Below are 24,711 nucleotides of genomic sequence, written 5' to 3'. Positions count from 1 at the left end.
GATGGGAAAATTTTTGTTACTTGTTAATGTATAATTACATTATCGTATACGTGTTATATTATGTATATGTCTTCAAGTTAGTATGTCTTATTTGCAAAGTGTATAAGGAAGTAGTTCGTTAGCGAATTAAGGCTAATGAGCGACGCGCTTTAGATTGCCAAATCAATTATCCTGTCGCTTCAAACATCCATTGTACTATTGGAGCACTAATTTAGAAAAAAAGAAAGGAAATATTAGAACGTGTTATTTGGTATCCTTTAATAATTTCCATAACACGAAAATTACTTATGAATTCTTATTAAAAAAGTTAATACGATAAATTACCATAGGTTCTGAATTAAACACGTGCTTCGCTTCAAATCTACAACTTATTTATTGATATAAGGCGCCTACATTACTATACATTTGAAATTTTGTATCGCATCTGCTCCCGATCGAAGCTCTAATAAAACACTTTTCTGCTTTTTTCCATTTCATTGTTATAATTATTATTGTTAGTATTCATTCTCGTTCGCCTGTTATTAAATTCGTCACGTATCGTTGTGACAATGATGAATACACGATTCCTTCGAGTATAATGATCAAATATATTATAATTTATTGTTAAGCACCCGCAGTATGAAAATGAATAATTAGAAATATATGATGAATTGTTTTTAATGCAATATATTTCAATTACTAGAAAATACGAAAATTGATTCTAAAACCGTTTGAGAACCGATATAGAAATAGAAAAATAATGATTTCAGGATTAATATAAAAACTCTGAATAGAAGAGAAATTTTAGTTCTCACAACAGTTATTCATGAAACATAAAATTGATATTAGCTATACTCAGAAATCTTATATTTTACAAGAAAAAAAGGAATCATGCTTTTTACAAGTTTTACAAAGAATTTTACAAATAGAGCTAGTCTATGTCAATTTTTGTTCAAACTCAAACTTTTGTTCATGATCGTATATTCATTTTCGTTTAATTGTAACACGTACAAACGACACGATCCGTTATTTATCGTAGTTTATCAATTAATTGTGAAATTAGATTAAATTTGTTTATTGAATTGTTCTCTGTTTATAGGGTACGTTGAACATTATAAAGAACATGTCTTTTTAATAACAAGTTATTCTCTAATTTGTTATATGTGTATAATTGTGTTCCACGATTAAATAAAACACAGTCTGATATTAATTCAGAGCCCGGTTTTACAAGATAAACGTATCGTATGGGTCAGAAGTATAAAAATACTTCTCTGAAGATTCATTGATACGCGTCTTTATGCTAACTTTCCAATAATATTTATCAATAAAATTTTGATTAAAATGGAGTTGTGTTCGAGGTTTAAAAATACGAATTGAAACGTGTTTAAAGGAAAGAACAAAAAATGGAGAATTATGAAAGTAATGAAATAATGTATATCTTAATTTTCTAAATCGTTCGATAGAATTTTCAATTACAAAACTTCCCAGCTTTTAATTTCATGAATTATTGGATTAATATATATATATATATCTATTTTGTGAAATGAATCAATTTTTGTGAAACTTCCAAGACATCAAGATTTTTCAAAATCCTAATAACTTTTAGAAATTTTCAAACTTTGCCTTTGTTCGTTAAACCTTCGGAAGTATTTCTAGGCTTTTGATCTTTTTCTTAACTTTTCACTAAATTTTTATATTTGTTATCAAACTCACTATTTCAAATAATAATTTTCATAATTAATTTTATTGAAAAGGCTAATCACGTGCGGACAGAACAATGGAGGAATAGAATGCTCGTGGGTTTCCTCTTACATACGAGATATGTGAAATTTTATTTTTTTATTTTCTTGTTTGCAGGGGAACACGTTGAGTTTCAGCCGTATCGATTCGACAACACGGTCTATCTACGAAATGTAAGTACATGTATGTAATTTGAAGCTTCATTTTTTTGTTTGTATCTTCCGTTGCACGCACATCACCAGAAACAATAATTAAACTTAAACGTAGGATTGATTTACAAAATTTAAGATCACAGATACGAGATATAATAACTTGAAGAGGTGATACATATCGTAAAGTTTGACTTGTTACGTGTGAAAAATGATGTGCAGTTCTGAATATAAGTTTGAGATTACATTTAACATCGAATTTATTTTTAGATGAAATTTAAAAACAAATGTGTTTATTTATAATTACCAATTATCTGAGAGCAGGATAATTCTTCAGTAATCGTCTTAAGTTATTAAAGTCTGCAAGTAGCGAAACAAGTATTAATAAGTAATGGACCCTCATATATGAAATTTGTATTATTTAAAATTTGATTTGCTATTATATCTAAGATATTCGGAAAACGTTCAAATTTTCGAATTTCCATGCTAAATCATTAATCTCAAATCTTTACTTTTTATCTTTTGTATTTCTTTCTCAACTTTTCACTTTCGTACACTAAGCACGAAAGAAACGAATCTAAAGTTTAAATTAAAAAGTTAATCTCAAACTTACGATCAGTGCTTACGGCCAAGCTTACAACAAAATCGTAAATTAACAATCGTAATTTAAAATTATTATTTTAGACGATAAATGTTCAGAAATGCGACGTTTCATTATCTCGTATACTTACGGCTGTTCTTTCCTTTTATTCGCTATGATAATCTTGATAAATCGGAAAATTGATCGTAGTACGTATTTTTAATTTTAATAAATTCGAATAAAATAAGGAGATAAATCGACGCTCGTATTCGACGGTTCGACATTCATTACAAATATACATTAACCTTTACATTATTTAGTATTCATACTAAAATATATACGTAATTAACTTGTTACATTAGCACGACCGACTCATTCCTTTCTTACTTCGCGTTAACTATCATGAGGTAAAGTATGCAAATAGTCAGCCTTGGAGATTTAAAGCCCGTTAGTTTAGAGAATATGTTATACGTCTGTTTAACCACTATACTCATCGCCTTTTTACACATTTTTCTTCTTTTATTGCAACTTTAGGGAGAGAGCATATAATTGATCCTGAAATTTGGAACGTGGAATTAAGGAATATTTTTTTTTTGGTCAGCATTATCAAGGATTAATCCTTAATTAATTTAATCCTCAAATTATTTTAAGGATTATAAAATGATTATTGTTAAATAGTGTAAACATTCTTGAAATATTGGGAAATTTTATATTTTAACATTCTCGCATTTGAGAATTTGTTATTTTTATATTTTCAATTTTAGGAATTTCATGTTTTAATTGTTTCAAGTTTGGAAGTTTTGACTTTTAGACAATAGAAAAGTTTCAACTATTTTTTGTACAAAATTAGCATAATATTAGCTAACTTTAGCTAACTTTATCTATGAATTTTGAGAATTTGTAATTTCCTCGACTCTAAATTTCTTTTAAATAAAATTATTGACCAAGCCCAAAGAATTCACGAGATTTCAAATTTCAAGATCAACGTGGAGCACGAATCTCTTTTTCTAATCCCTTTGTCTCCTCCAGACCGACCATTCGTCGACTAGAAAACAATAATTATTCCTCACACCTATTACGACTCCGACTAAACTCCTAAAAAAGAAAAGAAAAAGTCTGAATAAAATCGTTCATCTTTCTTAACGGCGTTAACGAGTCAAAACGTCTTAAAACAGATCTCGCAACAACAACGATACAATTAGTTGAAATGAATGCATGATTATGTATAGAGAGGGAGAGACGGCTTATGTATCGATCCTATCCGAGATTATACATAATACTCTTTTGGACTATTTCATGCGGCCATATGAAATTAAATAACTTCATCTTCACCTCCTTTCATCTTCATTTTTCTCCATCAAATTAGATGATCACAGTTACAGTCTGTTTCGATGTATTTTATACAAAATTGTTCCGCCGATTATACGAATATTAGTTCTTCTTCTATCTTTTTTTTTATTCTTTTTATTTCTTTTTTTTCTCTTCTCTATCTCATTTATTGTATCTCAGAATTGCTTTACGTGCTATTCATAGAAAACACCTCCAAGAAAGACCACGCTATTGATTATACGCGGATCTTCTTCGAAGTTCCGAAGGATAGTTTAACGGCGGTCTAAGTAGATTTCTTTCACGAACGACTAATATATTTTTATCGTTGCTGGGAGAAATTTAACGAAGTTATATACGAATATAATTTCTTGCTTTACCGCAATTTGTCAAAATAATCATCACCACAATATTCGCGAGGTAAAACTTAATACGAGGATTTATATTTATGTATATATATATATGTTTTTAAATCTTTCACTTCCAATTGGTATATTATCTGGATAATTTTTAAAATACAGGATGTATATTTTATGAAGTTCCTGTTCCCTTAAAAATTTTTAAAATTTTTCTCTTCAATGCCCGCAATAAAATGTATCTTGCTATAGTTGCTGTTTTTATACCTCGTTATATTTCCTCCAGCAACTACGCAAGCTTTATTACTTCATGTCTCTACACGTGCACACAATCGACATATCAAAGAATGAAACTATTAGAGAGATATATTCCTTTTCTCTTATAAGTCTTCCTTACGATCCATAGTAAGGGGATCAAAGAACATGTAAATCACTCGGTGCGATCTTCTATTTGTTCATTTAAATACCACTCGAATCCGTACTTCCGAATGTACAATAACCATTGTTATTCTATTACGTTGCCGTTACTATTATTATTATTATTATTATTATTGTTATTGTTATTATTATTATTATTATCATCATCGTCATTATTATCGTCATCATCATTATCGTCATCATCATCATCATCACCATCATCATCATCGTCGTCGTCGTCATTATCATCATCATTATCATCATCATTATCATCATCATCATTATCATCATCATCATCATCATCACCAACATCATTTTGCTTCGAATCGTCAATCGATAATTTTTCAAGTTCTTCCATCGAGAACTGTTGAAAAAATGCTTCGCAATTCATTTTAATCATTTTACACCCAAGACTCCCGCTTTGTAAATAATTATCACGATTGTGTCCAGTTAATCAGCCAATTTTTCAACGATGGTTTTCTTTTCACTTTTTGATTCACGAATTATTTTTTCAATTGCTTTATGAAACGCTTAACACGTTGACTGCCATAGAAATTACCATTGAATTAGAATATATTTTTATTTAAGACACCAAACTCTAAGTGGAAATTCGTAGAATAATTCTCAATTTTCCAACTGAAAGGATATCCTTAGAACACATTAAACAGTCTAAACTGAAATTAATAAAAGGGACAGATTTCGATCTGATAAATAATTTGCGAAGTAAATATTTATAAATATTTATAAATATCGAGGTTATAAAGTTCGGAGTTCTGTAATTCTTTAAAAGAATTTGGAACCAAATTACAACTTAATTTCACTATATCATATTTTGTTAAATAATCGACTTAACTAGTTCGTTAGGTAACGTGTTGTCGTTTTAACCCTCCAGTCTGATTCCGGTCTCAAAATACCCTCGTTCGATTCCATCGACTACTTTTCTCGAATAGAATACGAAACAGGTTTTCCACATTTAGAGGAAACTTAGAGCTGACTCTCTGAGAATGATCGGAGGATGATATACCGCTTTTGAGCGGCGCGTGCAACGATTACCAATTTTTTTATAGTCAGAGATCAAAGTTGAAATGAAACGATTTTTAAGAATTCGAAAATTAAAGATTCTTTAGATTAGACTTTTTGGATTAGATTTTTGTGCTCGTTTCGATCCATTTGCATCGGAACCGTATGTAATAGCGTGTATAGCGTTCCCTTTGGAATTGAGATTAGGATGACGCAGGAATTTATATATTTAAAGAACAAATAATTGGTCCATTTTTATCGAAATGCTTGCGAATCATTTGTCATCAGATAGAGAATCCCAAATACTCGGTGAATATTCCAATACAAATGCTCGCAAACATTTGTAAACTTTTGCAAACATCTGAAATAGATTACATTTCTTTTTCTCGTTCTCGAATTATTCAAGTAAATAATCTGATGACTAATTCTGTATATGAATTCCTAGACTTTCTTTTAAATTGCCAAAGTTCAGATTTCACATTTTCTATTCGCTATCTTTTTCCATAAAAGATGATATCTTTTCCATAAAACTCGTCAAATTTTATTACGATCAGTCGCTAGTGCCATCCGGAAAATTCTCCTAGGTGCTATTAACTTTTTATTACTTCAACAAATTTTATCATACCTAATAATCCGTATAATTTACTCATTATCATCCACATCCAACATTTGGGAGGCCTATTCTCTTAAATTCCTTAACGATGCAAATGGATTAAAGTTGAAACGAGTGTTTACACCCAAGGTAGGCAAGCGTAGGGGGCACACTTATTGTAATTATGCACAAATGGGAGCGAGTGTCTGCCTTTGTGTCAGTGATGCTTAGGAAAAGAATCGAGGTGCGCGTTTCTATGGCCTTGATTAGGTTGGCCAACATTGCTACCTGAATGTTGTTGAGTTTGAGGCTGTTGCTGTTGTTGTTGACGTTGCTGCTGATACTGTGCACGTTGTTGTGTTTGTTGGTGTTGTTGATATTGTTGCTTCTGCTGTGGTTGCTGACGTTGCTGTGACTGAGGTTGTTGACGTTGTGGTTGTTGTTGGTGCTGTTGTGGTTGTTGTTGGTGCTGTTGTGGTTGCTGTTGCTGTTGCTGTTGCTGGGGCTGGGATTGACGCGGGGGCTGCTGCTGTTGGTTCTGTTGTTGCTTTCTTTGCTCCAACCCAACGGCCAAGTAAGAGAACACACAGAGGACCGAGTAACAGATTTGATCTGCCTGTAATTTTGTATATCAAATTTATGTTAAGGATTATTCATTGTATTATTCAGTACTTTATTGGGCATGTGTGTTTTATTCTTATCTATTTTAGAAGATTTGACAATTTTTGTAAATATATGCTTTTTAATCTTTTGCACTTATAACTTATGATTAAGAAACAAGATTTAATACTCTCATGATAGAAAAGGAATTTCAGTTGAAGGGTGAATTTTGTTTAATAAGATGATATAGGAAAAAACGAAGATGAATTATGGGCAGTGATTATTATAAGCTTCTGGAAGCGAAAAAAGAACAAAATCTAAAATAAGCAACGGAGAATTACATGTGGAAAACGAAAAATGAAAAAATGGTAATTAAACCTTCATGCATTGTCGTTTTCGGGCTCGGCTTGAACCTCAGACGAGAGTTTAGATAACGTAAAGGCAACGGAGAAAATCCTGTGGATGCAGTGGCATATTTCAATGGCCTGTTACATAGTATATAAAAAAAAATATTTTAAAATATTTAATCATTGCGATGAATAATATGATAAGAGAATATTAGATGTACGGGAGATACATATATAGTAACAAGCAATTAAAAAAGAATGATTAAAAAGAACTTGCATCATTAGAACTTAATCTACTTACCATTTGAGACTTATATTTACGTTGAATTACTTGTCTAGTTTTAGGATCTGAAAAGTAAAAAATATCAATATTAAAAATTCGAAATTGAAGCGGAATATTAATAAATTTATTAACGAAAAATATAACAAATATACTTTTATATAAGAGTATACGATAAGAGTAATAATATACGATCTTTAAAAAATCCTATACTTCTATATATAATCTTTTATATAAAAGTGGTATAAAACAATATTCTTTTTACATAAAACTATTTTGTAAATCTTTTAGAATAATTATTTCCTTTTTTTATATTTTCTTTATAAGAAGTTACTCACTGAATTCTTCCAATACAAAGATCCCATCCTTCTGAGTAAAGCACTTGCGGATATGATCGAGTCTTACAAAAAACTGCAAATAATACGATCATCTTGCATTAGTCGAGATCGGAAACGAAGTAATTTCGCGGTCTACTCTTACATGCACACTTGTGATTGGATCCTCTATGGCTTTATATGCCCCGGACAATATAAAACCGTGTGTGCCAACAACATTTCGGAAAAAAGGCGTGAAACTCGTTCGAGTAAAATAATGCTCAATTCGATAATGGGATAAAGCTCTGAATCGTCGATTGTCTTGTACTATCATATCGGCTAATATGCATCACAGTGCATCTTTTTAAGCAGGTCTTTTCGGGCAAAGAAATTTCTCTCCAATCTTTATTTTGCAATTTAGTTTCGGGAAAATTTTTGGAGGATACCGCTTCGTTTTATCTTTGACAAAAATGCCTAATTATAGTCTATTCTATTTCTAAAAAATATTCGAAATTATTATACCCTATTTGCCTTCCAAAGAAATTTCCAATGATCTTCCTTTCTTACTTTGGGAAGAAAATTAGCTGAATTTGAAAAATGTATACTAGCATTCTATCTTAATTTCCAAAATTTCCAAAGATATTTTATCCTACTCTTCCAAAAATTTTCATTCTCCTGAACTTTGAATTACACTTTTCTTCTTTTCATTTTATTTATTTCTTTTTATCCCGTTGCAATTTTTAGGAATTTCCCATTTCCTTTATTGTATCGTATTAACTATAGCATTTACAGAGATATTTCTTCCCCAACGGTACCAAACTTCATTGTTCCATCCATCAACAATGAAACTTGGCACTGTCTTAATCTGAATCTTTCTTTATTCCTTGTATCTCAATTCCGTACATCATTAAACACACATCAAAGAGAAAAGTTTACGGTACAAGTATACTGTTCAAATATGCTCTTTTAAAACAATGGTTCTCGTTAGCTCCTTTCTGTCACCGAACTTTTCTCCGAACATAAGTGTCTCAATAAGTCTACTTGTGTGACTGGTTTCAAATGAACCATCTTTGAAACTCATGCACGTTCAGGTATACTCGAATCAAAATTTTTCTATAAAATCGTTAGATAGAAAGAAATACTATTCTTTTAACTCGTTTTAAATCTCTAGAAAGATTTTCCTTGATATTTGCTCAGCAATAAATTCTTCAAAATCAGATGTCGACAGAGTTTTCTTTCACTTACTAAATATTCTAACGAGTACTATACTTTCGATAATGTGTATTCTACGCATTAGTTTAATTTCTTGGAATTTCCCATAAACTCGTAATGATTCACGGTCTATCGATCATTTTAGAAAACATATATTAATTCAATTACTCATCATTATACTATATCAATTTAAAAGTTCCTCGTTCTTTTCAAAAACGGTCTCCTCTTCTTCAAAACGTATTTCTTACGGAACTCTTTCTGATTCGTGTATAACAAAAACGATCGTATCGACTGGCATGCAGGGATTAACTAGCACGATAAAGCTGCACACACCATGCATCATTTTCTCCGCTAATTAAAAGCCAAGTCATCCATTTAGCGGCTCGAGTTCGATAAAGGAAGCGGGCCTGAAAAAGCTGGATAATCGCGAGTATTGGCCGCGGCTGGTCGCATTTCCTACTGCAACAAGGCGCATAAAAGAAGCGAGATTATATTGGGTGAACAGTGAAAAAACGGTTCAAAACTTTGAAGCAGAAATATCACAAAGAGCAGCGTCTAATTAATCGTACAGCGAATTTGTAATATTTTTTGTAAAAAATATTTCTTTTTTTTAAGAAGTTCAGCGGCAGGCAGGCAACTCTGGAGATGGCCTAAACTTATCAAAAAATGTATAAATGTCATCGAGATTGCTCGGCGTCGATAAATCTGCTATATATGTGCAATTGGTATTGGTATATCTAAAATGCACGAGATATTGGGATTTGGCCCGGTTGATTCTTCCTTTTTTTTTTTTGTATTTTTGGGTTCTTTTTTTTTTGTTCAATGATGCACAGTTAGGATGCGATCGATCAATAGATCGATCGATTAGAGTGGTCACGAGTGATGGTGTTTAGAGGGGTAATTTTATTGTGTCTGAGATCCATAGGATCGAAACATCGTGTACAGCGGTAGCATGCTGTAGAACAGTGCTTTTCAAACTTATTATATTGTTATATAATCTCTTCGGTATAAGCGTCGATTAAAGTCAATAATAAATACATATACGCAATCACTCTTATAGTGGCGGCGGTTATGTACAATGTATTAATACAAATTTCTTTTATCCTGTATTTTATCTCTGTTGATTTAAAATATTTTTGAAAAATTATCGAGTAGATTAGCAGATCTGCAAAAACTTGCAGATTAATGAAAAAGCTTTACTCGTTTTGATTTTTTGTTTATATTGGGTGTTAAGAAATTGAGAAATAAATTGATTACTACCGTAGTGTTATCAAAGTTTAAAGAACACTGTTATAGATGTATGTGTGTAATGATGTGTGTATGTGTATGGAGGTCGAAGAAGGTGTTGTGTCGGGTTATTTTCGAGTTGCTTTTCTCACGAATTGTGATAGTTTCATTCATCAAATCAGACATCACTATATAGCACGATACCATTGCTCTACTACATAACTGGCAACGTGAGAGTGGTTTTAATAGATGATTCTGCAAAAGCGGGCGACTTTTTTCTATCGTACATATATCGAGAACTACTCATTCATGCAGTGCATTCAAATTTCCCTAGAGACGTACATAAACATTCATCTCTATTATTCGTCCCTAACGAAAAGTAGCCTTTCGATTAAAAAAGAAAACAAATGATGATACGTAATTTCAACGATAACTGTCCTATTGATAATGTTTTATATTATTCCCTTTCTTTCTTTTCTCTGTTAATAGTTGTGTCTGTCACCCGGTTTTGCGCGAAAATTAAAAAATCCATAAAAAATAAATTTTTTGACGCTACGAGTATCGCTACATGATTTTGTTACTATAATAGTTCAACATATACTTCTACGGCCGTACTCCGAAATCTTTTTATTACTCGTTTAGAATGTGTTTCGATAGGTGGGTACGAAATGAATTTTTGAAATCGAGTTGCGATTTTTCACTTTCAATTATGATTTCTAATAACTAATGATTTACTTCTAATACTTTACCATTTCTTTGCTTTGTTATTTACTACACACCCTATTTATTTATTTACTTTGTGAATTATATAATTTGGATATTCGTCTACATAATATTTGCAAATATAAATATTTACTGCTGTCAGTCATAGTTATCGCAGCAATAACTGTATCAAATGTAATAAACTAAAAATACTTCTCCAAATATCTGGAACAGCTTAAAGTGCAATAAGTTCCTCATTCGTTATCGGTTTCTTCGGAGGCGCGAAAAATATCATACGACTTTAATTTACGAGGATTAAATAAATAAATTAATAAATTAAGGAAATACGCATATCCGTATAGAAGATAGATAATGTTTAATTACCACAGATTGACCTTGAGGTTGACGCAACACGATTTCAAAAACACTTCACAGATCCCCTTCTCAGAACCTAATTATCATTATTATGCTCCAACTACGCGTTTATTGAATTAATATACCGCGCCGATCGTTTCCCTCTTCTTCTTCTGATTTATCTTCGCCAATTCCAGTAGCAAGGTCCTCTTACACAATGATTTACTAATTAAGAGTATTAGTGGATTGACAAATGGCTAGTCTTATTAAATATTGATGTTTTGTCATACAAGCAGATTCTTTTCAATTTTATAACTTTACGATCTCGCAATTTTCCAATTTATTTGTAATTTATGAAATTCCGTTTTGGGATTGTATTTGATTTATCGTTAAACTTCTTACTGTTATGCAAGAGAATTGATTAATAATGTTAATTTGTATCATTTCACTACTGATAATTAGTTAAATTGTGTGAAATGTACCAGAAATCGTATAAATTCGTCCTTCTTGTCTATATTTCGGTAAATTTCGATGTACACGATATACCACAATTTATGGTTAAAGTGGGATACTGAATATTCTATGATTCAATTTTAATCAAAATTGCAGAATAACATTTTATCATACGAAGCTTCCAAAAAATATTACTGTGAAAATCAATGAAGACATTTCACATAATTGCTTTGGTGCTAAAAATTATTAGTATCATGTCCATTTCTCTCATTCGAGACAATAATATCACACTATATACAAAAACTATTATAACTGTTGTATATAAAAAAATATATGCAATAATATAAAGCTTCACTTTTTCTAGGAAAAATTATATTCAAAATTAATTTGGCAATATACATTGTTTGTATATTGTTTGTATATACATTGAATATAATTTTTCCTAGAAAAAGTGAAGCTTTATAATAAAAATTTATTTTATCATTTAGATCTATTTTGAATCATAGTAACGTCGGTACCACATTTGTACCACAATTTTCAATTCATTTTGAATGCATTTACATGAATACAAAACATAATGGCGCATAGAGAACAAATACTGGATGGCGTTAATATACGGAGTGTCCCATAACATATGGGACAAGACGTAGAAGGCTATATGGTGAAAAATAATATACATAATATGTATGTATATATATATATAGTTGCATTGTGTGCACCAAAACATTGCTCTACAGGTTGCACTAAACACTACTCACAAATAATATTCTCATCTAAGGACAATCTGGTTGGACTCAAATATTGAAATGCAGCAGACACTGTTCTGCATAATTCTGTATATTATATACATTTATATAGATATATAAATTATAAAACTTATATAAATATATAAACACATATCGTATACATATGTATGCTTCATAGATAATATATATCATATAGGGAACATATAAATATATAAGTATGTATATATATGTACTTTCTGTGTGTAATATATATACATACATAGATGTGTGTATGTCACAGCTAACACCGATCGATGGTAGGAAAACAGTAAGGTAGACAGAGCAAATCAGTTAAATTTAAATGCATTGGTTGAGAGTGTAGTAATAGTAATAGTAGTAGTAAATATAGTAAGTAGTAGTAGTACTAGTAGTAGTAGTAGTAGTAATAGTAGTAGTAGTAGTGGTAGTAGTAGTAGTAGTACTAGTAGTAGTAGTAGTAGTAGTAGTAGTAGTAGTAGTAGTAGTAGTAGTAGTAGTAGTAGTAGTAGTAGTAGTAGTAGTAGTAGTAGTAGTAGTAGTAGTAGTAGTAGTAGTAGGTAGGTAGTAGTAAGTAGTAGATAATAGTATATATGGTTAATAATAATAATACGGCTAAAAGTAATGGTGAGATAAAGAAGCATTTCCGGAACACGGCCAACACTGATTATAATTAATATACTGAGTTCATATAACAAACAGTGATTTAATTTGATTAGTACCTCGAAATCCTGTGTATGCCCAGCCCAGGGGCAATGTCGACGGACAGGACAAGAAAACAGAAAACAGAAAAACAGAAAATTAAATTTCTGCCAACAATCAATTAATTATAATAGAGTCCACTCAATTAGAATATTAAAAAAGTTGATTATTATCTCAGGGCTCAGTTGTATACGATGATAATACAGCTATGAGATTATTACCTAATACGTCATGGCCAATTTTTAAAAAAATCAGCGGTGATTGTTCATTGTTCAAGGACCATCTCAAAAGTTCCCCAAGCTGAGGAAAGTCTATCGATGATCGTTCATATATTTCATGTGTACTAATTTCCGAAATATCATTATCGAGATGCGATCATTGACGAACGTTTCGTTATACTTGTCTTACACTTTCCTCCTTTGCAATTAAGTTCTTTTGATATGTCGTAAACAATCATTATAATTATCTCTTTCTGTATTATAATTGATTATCCATTAACTCTTTGTTGTTTTTATTAATTTATTCATTCTTCTTTTTCCTTTCTCTTTCATTGCGAATAGACTTTCCTCACGTATGACCACGACAAATAATGATAGAAACAGAAACAAATCGTTAGACTTAATAGAGAAAAATATAATGGCATCCAACATTCAATACAAATTATGATAGATGTATATATATATAAGAATAGTATATATATATATAATCAAAGACAAGTTTCTGTAGACTTTTTAACCCTTATCACCTATATGAATGTATATATATGATAAATGTATATATAATATGATTATAATACAGATAAAAGAGAGACTGCAGCTGCACATCGAGCTCCATGCAAGAAAACACTGATTAACGCTTGAACGAAAATATTACCCAACAAAATGACCGATAATTTATATATACGTGTAAATATGTTGTATATATATGTATATGAAATACGTATATATATATATATATCAAAGTACCCCTGTCAGTATGTAAAATACAATTACCACATAATAAATGTTAAATACCCAAGTGTATATATAAATATATATAGAAATAAACAGATATAATGTATAATAAATATCAATATAATATTTAGTGAGATAGATAGAACATCATGATAACCAGAGTGTCAGGGGCTGCTCGTCCTGTGCGAAGAATTATTTTCTTTTTTTTTTACGATTTTCTTTTTTAATAGCGTGTATGAGTATGTGATCGTATGAATATGTGATTAATTATTAGGTTTTTGTTATTTTTAACCCTTTGTACTCCACTGGTGTCGATATAGCGATATTCATAATGGCAACGTTGGTTCTTGAATTACTCTCACCGATAAAATATGGGAAAGGGAAGAGATATTATATTTCTTTTCGAAATTTATGGTTTCGGATAATTTTACTGTAAAAATTTTGAGTTTGCTATGTTTTATGATTATATTAGGCAAAATTTCGGAGTGCAAAGGGTCAACGCATCGCCGACCACGTGAATTATGCTTGACTATAATATAGTCACTATATTATGGTTATCACGCGATACTATCTTCGAATTCACATGTTAACAATTATGAGATTCATAACAAAGGCAGATCTTGTCAAATCTTTCGATTTTTAAAAATAATCTACCATTGTAATCATTAGAAATGGGATTCAATAAATGATGGAGCTAATACTATAAAATATGATCTAATATATATCAAATACAACAGATCTAACAGAAGTAATACATGTATTTAATGATTATGATTTGTTATAGAATGAAAAATTTTTTAATCTATTAAAACAATCTTTGTCAAAATTATATTTTACCACAATAGCCTTTATGTCTTCGTTTTATGTCTTTAAAAGATTTATACCAAGAATATTGATATTTCTAATATTCCATTGTTTGCTCTTTTAATCTGTCTTTCTAATAATTCATAATTTAGTTGAAGATATTTAAAATAATTAAGATCTATTGGATCAATGAAAATTCTATAGAGCCAATAAGAAGTTAAAGTTCTTAATATATGTTCTTGCTCATCTGGAGAAATGTAAACGTTGACAAGATTACCTTTTTTCATGAATCCTACCGATTCATCTAGGTTAATTTTATTATTTATTATGTCGTTAAACGAAATGAGAGATTTCCTCGATTGGTCGGCAATGTGTCAATAATATCTGGATTAATTGAACTAAGTCAACATCTTGATCTTCCCTCTGCTCTTCCATCATCGCATCGGTCCCATTCGTCCCCCTCGTGTGCATGTGTCTCGTATGTGTGACATTTGTCTCGTGTTTCGAACTATAGCAGCCTGAAAAAAGATTCTAATTTCCCCTTTCATATAATTACATATTACAATACAATGTAAGTATTATTCTCGTTCCTGCGACGAGGAAGGATTCGTGAGAGAAAAAGTTTCTGAATCGAAAGAGAGATTTCTCTTTAGGCGGTCAGAGCTTCGTGTGATCCTATTTTGATCGTCGTACACCTCACAAACTCATACATAAGAGTCGGTAAAGATATAATAATACGTACAGATACAAAATTAAGCAGATCGTGGTGGCTAGCAACGGGAGATAATATTGAGTGGTCCTTGCATCAATGCAATAAAATGGAAGAAAGGAACGAAAAAGTAATACACAGAGAGAAGATTCAATAATATCGGAAGAGTATAAAGAATAAAAGGGGGTTGAGGGGTGGTTTTGGGATGGAGCTTCTGTGGTTTGCTCCCCTAACATTCGCCTCGATTCAATTCTTTCATTTTCTAAAGGAACTAATCTCTTTGACTACCAATTCTTTTTCGACATTAATTGAGAAGCTTTTTGAAAAAAGGGCCTATAATATAATACATAGGTGACGATTTTATTTTTAGATAAGACATAAATTTCATGTTGTAAAAATGTTTGAAATGTTCGAATATTAATGCAAGTTATTGTAGGTGGGTTTTAATCCTTGCAAATTTAAGTATGATATGAAATTTATTTTTAACGAAAATAAAGTTATTCGTAAGAATATGGGAGATTCTTTAGATAAAAAGATTATTTTATTGAAGAAATCGTTAGTCCAAACGACGAGTTAACTTTTCTGGATGATACGTTAAGAAATCTTATAATCAATATATCGATTGAAACACGTTAAAAACATTATCAAAAATTCGAGCTAGATCCACCATTTTACCTTACGAACCCGAATTTTTCTAGAAAGCTCCCCAATTCTACCTTCGCTCGATAGAGCGAAATTTTTCTTTTACTAATTCTACAAAATTGAATCGAGGCAATTTAACAAACAAACCACCGTAACAAATTCTCAGACTGCATATGTATTTTTCGGTCGCTGAAATAAATACATGATTATACTTTGTGTTGGAACATATTATAGTCGAGACAATAACATCGCCAAAAAAAGACATGACATCGTATATAGTCAAAAAACAGTAGTGGATGTAAGTAAAAAAGTTCGCTATAGATAATAAAGGGACGGATATAATATAGTAGTATAATATACCCAATAGAATGGTGGAAAACTTTGGATGCGTTTTCAACATTACATGAACAATTGGACAATGTATAAAGAAAAGATAGATAGATAGAGATAGAGATAGGAAAACAGGTGTTTGCAACAACCGGTTAAAAGTTCGAAGATTCCATTCTTCTTGCAGTTTCGTTTCGAAACGAATGAACGCTTGGTGCACGCTTTCGGGTGCGAATCATACCTTGCTATTCGCGAAGAGGAGACCCACGCCCTCCATGCAAACCTGAAGGAGCCCACCCTCGCCGGTGCGCATGTCCTGAACTGGAAACTCGCCGCCGAGTTCGATACCCGCGTTCACCCCACGGCCACGGGCTGCTGCCTTTTCCATTGCATCCTTTATGCAGTAGTATAGGTCCTTGCACTAAAAATCGATTGTTTCATTAATTTATTTACCTATAACAATTTTTTCACTTTCTTTTGCACATTTAGCGAATGAACGAGTGATTAATTTCATAATGTAATCGAAAGGTGTATGAGGCAAATCATTTCGAATTTTTGAATATACTAATATATCTAATATATGTAATATATCTTCTAGATATACTACTTGTATCGTAACAATAGATGGATTTGTAAAGCTTAATTACATATACATTCCAGTTAACAATCAGGCGTATACACATCAATAATATAATTTCCATGCTTCTGCGACAATAAAGTGACTATGAAAGATGATCAAGATCGTTATTTGAGTAGCTATCTCCTCAGGTATCTGTGATACTAGAAAGTATCCTAATATTTATGAACAGAAATGCATAAGCAATATGAATCGTTTGTTAGTTACAAGAGTGGCCACACGTTAAATCCATTACATGCTTTATTTTGTTGTTCATTGGAGACAAATGGGGACTGTAAAGGTCATCGTTAACGAAAGAGACTTATAACGAAGTATTAAGCTATTAAAGGGTCATCGATTTAGAAGGAATTAGCTATGGATCAATTAGAAAATGAGTTTGGTCACACAGTGAATGAACACTTATTTAACAATCCTCAATTTGTAGGAAGCATTGTAAATGATTTAATCGTAGAATAATGATATTAATATACATAAAAATAAAATATTTATATTTATATATAGAATCAAAATTTTCTATTATATAGCAATATAAGAATATTTATTTCTACATAGTAAAAATGTTTGATCCTACGAATCTTATTTTATTTTTAAATTATTTTATGTATATGTAGCGGTACAGGAGTCAAAGGACGACGCCAGTCGAGAGCGATTCATGCTGTTGTTTTGCCTCAGGACATTGACTCAGCCTTGACGCGGAAATGTAATGATAAACAAACTCTGGGCAAAACAATGTTGTCGTGCAATCGTCGAATGAAGACGAATTCAAATTTTCCGACTTCTCCCCGATCAGTATAAATAAACGAACGTAATCGCGAATGATATATCGAGTATCTAACAGTATCTAGAGTATCTCCGAGTATCTTACGAGTATTTATCGAATTACGCGACGAGCATTAACGAGTTTATTTTGCCATTTATATTTTGTACTAACGACTCGCGTATACGGCTGTACATTAATTTATTATTTTAAATATATTCGACAGTTACAACAACGAGCAATCTCGTCCTTTAAAGCTCACGTACTAACTATCCTCTACATATATTCACTGCGTACCTTTTTAGTATAATACTTATGCAGCTGAGTTTGCCCGCCATTTCGCTGCCAAAGGCACAATACTTTGTTCTTTGGACTGTAAGTCATATTCACCAAACGCTCATACCACCATCTCTCCACGATCACGCCGTTCACGGATCTCAGGACAAGGCCATCGTGGCGTACCTCGAGAAATCGTAGATCACCTTCTGCATCGACTCCAGCATGCACGGTGAAAGATTGACGATGCATTTGTCTGGATGTCAGAGGCTTCAAATCTATATCGTTCCCATACTGAAACGTGATTTACACCATTCAGCTAGAATTTTCTTACGCTCCGGGAAATTTATAGAATTTTTGATATTATACATTTTTCGAATTCTTCGATATAAGGATTTAATCTTGCAGAATTTTATTTAAAGCTTGTAGGACTCTTCGAGAGTCTTATTCTACTTATTCTACTTATTCTACTTACAAGATTGTGTATTTGGTCGAGAAGTTGATTGAGCTCCTGACTGTAGATCAGACCAATATGACTCTTTCCCAATAGCCGCCTTACTTTCCGTTTCACTTCGTCCTTATTCACGTTCAGCATCACTAAAATCGCCGTCAAATTGTGCAACAAGGTGCACAGCAGTCTATCTTCGTCATGCTCCAGTCGTTTCTTTTCGCTCTCGCTCAAATTCTTATACCTGAATGTGGATCCAAAATGAAGCGTTTATATTTTGCTCGAAAACGTTCCATCCGAAATCTTTATCTATCATCTTTATTGTAAAAGCTAACCTTTCCATCATTTCTCTAGGACCTTGATCCATGCCGATCATGTCTCTTTCTTGAGATACTGCATCCAAAAAGGCATCCTCCCAAAATTGCATCTGGTCCCAAAGCGACGATCTTTCTTTACCCAGTAAACCTGTATAGTCAATTTTATTTAAGAAAATATAGGGAACAATATCGATAGACTGAGAGTAGACTTTGCAAGAAGAGATATCTAAATAGATTCATATTTACCTATTTATTTAATACTTATTTATCTAATACCGAAAGGTTTAGTGATACTGTACCTTCGAATAAATAAGTTCTTGCAGCTTCTGGACTAGGAGCAGCCATGGTTGGCACCAAGCTTCCTCCATGGTACCGGAAACCGGTGCTCAAAGAAGACTTGCTCGACCAAACACTTCCCGTTCGTTGCTTCGGTTGTCTTGAAAACTGAAATCATGGTGTAATGTTAGAATTTTTAAACGGTTTCTTCAAAGCTTATTATTCGTTGTTTGTCAAATCGATCAAGGCTGTCGACCTTTGTCTAAAGTTTTCTTAAATAGGTAAGCTTGATTATTCTTATCTACGATTAAAGGGAAGCTTCAAAGGATCATACTATAGAAAACTACGCGAATTTTAATATCTCAGTGCAGTGACACTACTGTAACAAGGAGTATTTTCAAGCGACGAAGTGTTATACATGTTAATCTTGTATTTTATTTAAATGGCCACTTAATTTGACGCACAACGAATTAGACATTCCTTAAGAATTGTTTTAGGGAAAACTGTAAAAGATAACTGCAAAAGACAATTTTTTTCAGGTACATACAAAGTGTATAAATAAAGAAAAATAGGGCTATGCGAGAGCAATACGTTTCTGCTATTCACACAACTCAATTTGTTAACATTCTTCTTCTATATATAAAGCATATATACATAACCAATTTCATTTAGTAGAAAAGGTAATTAATTTAGAGTATTAATTTAATAGAAAGAGTAGAAAATAGTAGAATACTTCTCCGCCAAAAAGTTCTCAAAGAATGCCTAATTTTCATCAAACACAACTTTCTTAACTATAGAAAGCTAATCGTGTGTTTCATCGTGTACTAACAGCAATTACAAAAGCTTCGTCTTTTCATTAGTGCAAACGCTAATCTAGTGATCGTAGATGCAAAACATGCTGTTCACTACCGTTCTCTTTAACCAATCTTAACTTTATCTTCTTTTCAAATGATCCATTGTAATTCAATGTTTCGCAAACTTTGACAAAATGCAAGTATTGCACAAGCTCTGCTTTCTTTTTCCATCGACTCTCAACTAGAATTATGTACGAACTCTATACACTAAACTATAAAACTTTCTTAGCTACATATTTTACATACAGAGTGTGACACAAATTAATTGCCACGATGTTTGAACTCGTTCGGATAATTTAGCAAAGAAATATTTCAAACCAAAGTTCATTGATATTAAATGAAAAATTTGCTGGGTACACAAGAAAGAGTATCTTTGATTCATAAGAAGAAACCGAAGTTATGTTACGTTGATCTTCGTTTTATCTAAGAATATTTGTTTTGTATAGACAACATTCTTCTGGAGGGAAGATCATTGAGAATGAACATTTCTAAAAAATTAATTATTAATTTTTTTGAAACGAACTAAACGTTTCTTTAAAGTAACGAACAACACAAAAATTTGGCCAATTAATAATTTAATGTAACGTAGACTGTGAATAAAGAGAAAATGAGATTTTGGTCACAGCGTTCAATCGTATTTAGATTAAAATCAATAAATTTTCATTTGAAGTACTCTTTTTATTATACTATCGAAACTGGCTCAAATATTATCATGGTGATTAATTGATACCACACCTTATATGTACACTACATGTAATATAGAGGCTTGTTGTTGCATAAGTTCATAGGTCGTTCATCTGGATAAACCTGGTTCGGTTTTGCTAACAACTATTTTAAAATATTCTATGTTAATTAGCACATTAAAAAAAAAGAAAAGACTCATTAGTGATCAATTTACATTGCCTTGTTCGACCTCGCTATCAGAGACAGTGCTTCGGAAAGAAGCCTGGTGCGCTTGCCGAAAAGCAGGATTAGTGATTATGCTACCTCCGTCTGTGGATAAAGCTTCGCTGCTTCCTGTTCCACCTCCCCGCCCACTCTAAAAACACATGACGCCTCTATATAGCACACTTACTACTTGCAACTTTATTTCTTTTTCTTTCTCTTATCTTAATTTTTGTTTTATTTATTATTAACAATTGGAAATCAATTTAAAAGATTTACGGACTTTTCAATCTCGCGGGAACCCCGAATATTAAATTTGTATATTAACTGTTGGAGGACAAATATAGTATTTTATTATTGTTTATGCGAAAAGTTAGGTGTATAAAGAATTTTCATAAGTTTCATTTGGTCTGATATTCATGTATTATAGTTCTGAATTATTTCCCGTAGTGCTCTGTGTTCCTCTAAGCTCGTGGATTAGTATTACTGATCACTATTCTTGGGCAATACTTATCGTTTGACAATATTAAGTATAACAATCTCTCATGCAATTATGTGTACCTGTGTATTTAACGGAAACAACACCCATTTGTCCATCGTAGGAAGATAATACATAGGAATTTTTAATTTCAACAACTGTTTTGTCGCTGTTTGATCCTACAGAGCCTTTCGTTCACCTGCGCTTTCAAATGTTTACTAATTTTGTGTCCTATGTGTTTAACTTATAAGTAAATTCAATACATTTGATTAATCTATAGTCTTCTAAAATTCTTAATCAGGAGAAAAGGTATCATAGAAAGTAGAAACTTTTCCGTGAAATCAAATATCTTCTTTGTAAAACTCTCTATATGGCTTGCAATAAAAAAGAAGAAAAAATATATAAAAAATCTAGAATATAAAATATTATACATGAAAGCGTACGAGGGAAACGAAACATTCTGTAAGAATAGTTTTGGTAAGCTTTATAGTTATCGGGCTGTACACGTGAAATGTAGACAGAAAGTGAGACCATGGAGAGAAAAACACCTTCGCTACCTTCGTATGCCACGAGGTAACGTTCTGACGGAACTCGTTGCTTTTACCTCAGAGTCGAAGGACGTTAGCCTGCTGAGGAACTTTCCTTTTTTCGTGAACACATCGAAGAACGTGTCCGTCGCAGAATGGCTCCCTTCGTTAGCCGGTGGTGGGTGGCCGTGTGATATATCCAAATGAAGTTGAGACGTATCTTCAATCAAAGGACATTTATAGTGTTAGAATCAACTCAGACTTGAAATATTAATAAACTGTAATTTATAATGTAACATGGGATACATTAAAATTCACATCGTTCTATATTTTTCTATTTGAAAAGATCCTAACGATGATTAAATGAATCACTAATATATTTTAATTAGAATTCCTGAAATTTCAAGTCTTTTGCGTTCAATTTATTGTGTTCTAATTTACCTGATTTTCGAGGTGCGTCTGAAAATTCGGGCTGTATAGGAGACTGTGGAGACTTCAAATTTTCCCTGCTGCCAAATGGGCTAGATGCCTGGAGGAGTCGTAAAGAATTAGTAAGAATCGAATTATAACATTGATAACACGAAGCAAGATAGATAATTTGTAACGAGTGGTACATACTTGAGACATTAGTGAACTATCGAAACCACCCTCTGAAAGATCCTTACTCCAATAATGAGTGTGTGCAATCTCCAATAGCTGGAAGACTGACGCCATTCCACCTAAACCGAAGTTATTGTAAGTGTGTCCAAGACCGTGAGCCACTGCTTGAAGGCACTTTAGCATTCCTTTGTAAACTGGTTTCGAGATACACTGTTGATAAAAAGCGGAACGAAGAGAAGTTCATGAATGTTGAAATTGGCATTATGACCATATGTATACATCATGAAGGTTTTGTATAAATTACACTCACCACATCGTCGATATGATCGTCAGGACTAATCTTCTTATGAAGACCCTTATTCAGTTTCGTCACCACCAGATCTCGATAGCTCTCATCCTCCATTAGTTTCTTCAGCCTGTTCAGTTTTAGCCAACCAACGCCTTCGCCGGCTATCACCTGATTCACCACCTGATATAAATTCATAAAATATCTCTCTTACAATTGAATGTTAATTCCAATTCTGCGTAATATAGCAAAATAAATATTAATAAATGAAAGAACTTACATCCGTGAGGAAAGCTTGATTGTCGCTATTTGTACTAGATCTCTCTGCATTCTGCATCCTCTGAATATCTTCCTGATTAGCTTTATTCGTCGAGTGTTTTATCAATGACGAGCGTTCGACCAATCCTGTTTTACCTAAATAAGACGAAACAATTTAAAGAGTCAGAAATTAATTTATAATTAGTCGAGATTGAAAAAGGATAATAAATACTTTTAGGGAAAGGTCCGAGTAATGGTGTCTTCTTATCCGCCTTTTGGGACTGAGGGGAGCCGGTATTTCGATTAGAACTACTTTTACTACCTACAAGTGTAAAAAGAGAAATACACAAAATGAATTATTTTATATATTTTTTATCATTTGTATATCTTCTTGTATTGTATTTGTACAATAAATAAGAAAGAAGAGATTAAACGTACCAAACAGATCGCTAAACATGTTGCTCGTTTGCGTAGCGATGCCATTTAAATCACTACTAATATTGCTGAAAAAATCACGTCCGATTTCCCGGCGCCCTCCGCGGTTATCCGAAGCGACCAATTGCGTAGTACTCGAATCTCTTCGTTGCAACATTCCCGGAGGCGATGGGGGTGAATGCTGCGTATCGCCAAGGCCCTAAATAATTTCATTTCGTAAAATTTCTTTCTTAGAATTTTAATTTTGAAACACAGTTCTTTCACTTGAAATTAAACCGTTCAGTTCCCTTTAAAAGAAACTTTCTATTTTTAATATTCTTATTTAGCGTATTTTCTCCGTATCAACAAACTTTTAAAGTTTGTTTCAAGTATTTGCGCTATTGTTATAAGATTTATTGAAAATTTCTTTCGAACTTTGAAATGTTTTCAAAGTTTCTTTAGAAACTTTTTGAAAGAGAAATCCTGATTAATCCAGTAGATGAATCAGTTTCAAAGATTTCCAAATCTAATGAAATGAAGAAATGTATCATTAATAATAATGTGGCATACCTTGAGTAAACCTTTCTTCGCAGCAACCTCTTTGGCACTTTTCGTCAAGTCTCCAAAAGTGCTCTTGCTTACGTACGTTAAATCATCGAATGTATTTTTGCTGACTCCAGCCGCGGTTTTACTAGCTTCCAAAGCGCTCTTCGAAGCTTCTTGGACAGATTTCGTTGCCTCCCCCATGGCTTTCTTCGTCTGTTGCGTCAACTGTTTAATATTTAAACGAAAAATTAAATATTTTCTACTTAATTTAAGTATTATAATTATATCGTTTAATTTAAATATTAAATAATTAAAGACTCACTTGTTCCAATGGCGCGAAGAGACTATCTTCCCCGGCCTCTGTAATCTTCTCCTTCGCCTGATGTTTCAACTGTAAAACAAAAAGAAAGAAGCTGCAATTATTTACAGAAAAGGATTATTGAAAGTTTTCAAGGAAAATAAGCTATAAGGAAATTGTACTGTAATTCACATCAAAAGTATTTGGGGCTAGTATGATTATTATCGGAAGAATCTTAAATTATCGATAAAACCATTCTGTTACAATTTTAAACCATCATGGACATTATTAAAATTTAAAAAGCATTA

At 32.1% G+C, this 24,711-nt stretch overlaps 1 protein-coding gene across 11 annotated transcripts in view; it reads right to left on the bottom strand.

The window, feature by feature from the left end:
* Positions 1-349: 349 nt before the first annotated feature.
* The window catches only part of LOC105666583 (MAP kinase-activating death domain protein), a 40,021-nt gene continuing 15,659 nt past the window's right edge, over positions 350-24,711 (bottom strand). For 4 of the 11 annotated variants that reach the window (XM_012317379.2, XM_012317385.2, XM_012317382.2 and 1 more), the window contains 19 exons: positions 24,428-24,496; positions 24,130-24,330; positions 23,584-23,779; positions 23,378-23,467; positions 23,168-23,301; positions 22,912-23,070; positions 22,620-22,811; positions 22,443-22,530; positions 22,079-22,221; positions 21,010-21,150; positions 19,281-19,425; positions 19,000-19,129; positions 18,692-18,908; positions 18,238-18,510; positions 16,788-16,967; positions 13,132-13,140; positions 7,725-7,797; positions 7,408-7,454; positions 350-6,775 (listed from right to left, as the gene is read on the bottom strand). In XM_012317379.2, the coding sequence (XP_012172769.1) occupies positions 6,377-6,775; positions 7,408-7,454; positions 7,725-7,797; positions 13,132-13,140; positions 16,788-16,967; positions 18,238-18,510; positions 18,692-18,908; positions 19,000-19,129; positions 19,281-19,425; positions 21,010-21,150; positions 22,079-22,221; positions 22,443-22,530; positions 22,620-22,811; positions 22,912-23,070; positions 23,168-23,301; positions 23,378-23,467; positions 23,584-23,779; positions 24,130-24,330; positions 24,428-24,496 (2,886 nt within the window). In that variant the 3' untranslated portion in view covers positions 350-6,376. Of the gene's footprint in view, positions 6,776-7,137; positions 7,245-7,407; positions 7,455-7,724; positions 7,798-9,245; positions 9,372-13,131; positions 13,141-16,787; positions 16,968-18,237; positions 18,511-18,691; positions 18,909-18,999; positions 19,130-19,280; positions 19,426-21,009; positions 21,151-22,078; positions 22,222-22,442; positions 22,531-22,619; positions 22,812-22,911; positions 23,071-23,167; positions 23,302-23,377; positions 23,468-23,583; positions 23,780-24,129; positions 24,331-24,427; positions 24,497-24,711 lie in introns of those variants that run through there. The other 7 variants (XM_012317383.3, XM_012317386.2, XM_048412370.1 and 4 more) reach the window with 7 other exon arrangements.

The sequence above is a fragment of the Bombus terrestris genome, chromosome 15, assembly GCF_910591885.1.
Source record: "Bombus terrestris chromosome 15, iyBomTerr1.2, whole genome shotgun sequence".
Classification (NCBI taxonomy): domain Eukaryota; kingdom Metazoa; phylum Arthropoda; class Insecta; order Hymenoptera; family Apidae; genus Bombus; species Bombus terrestris.
This window is presented reverse-complemented; position numbering and strand designations above follow the sequence as displayed.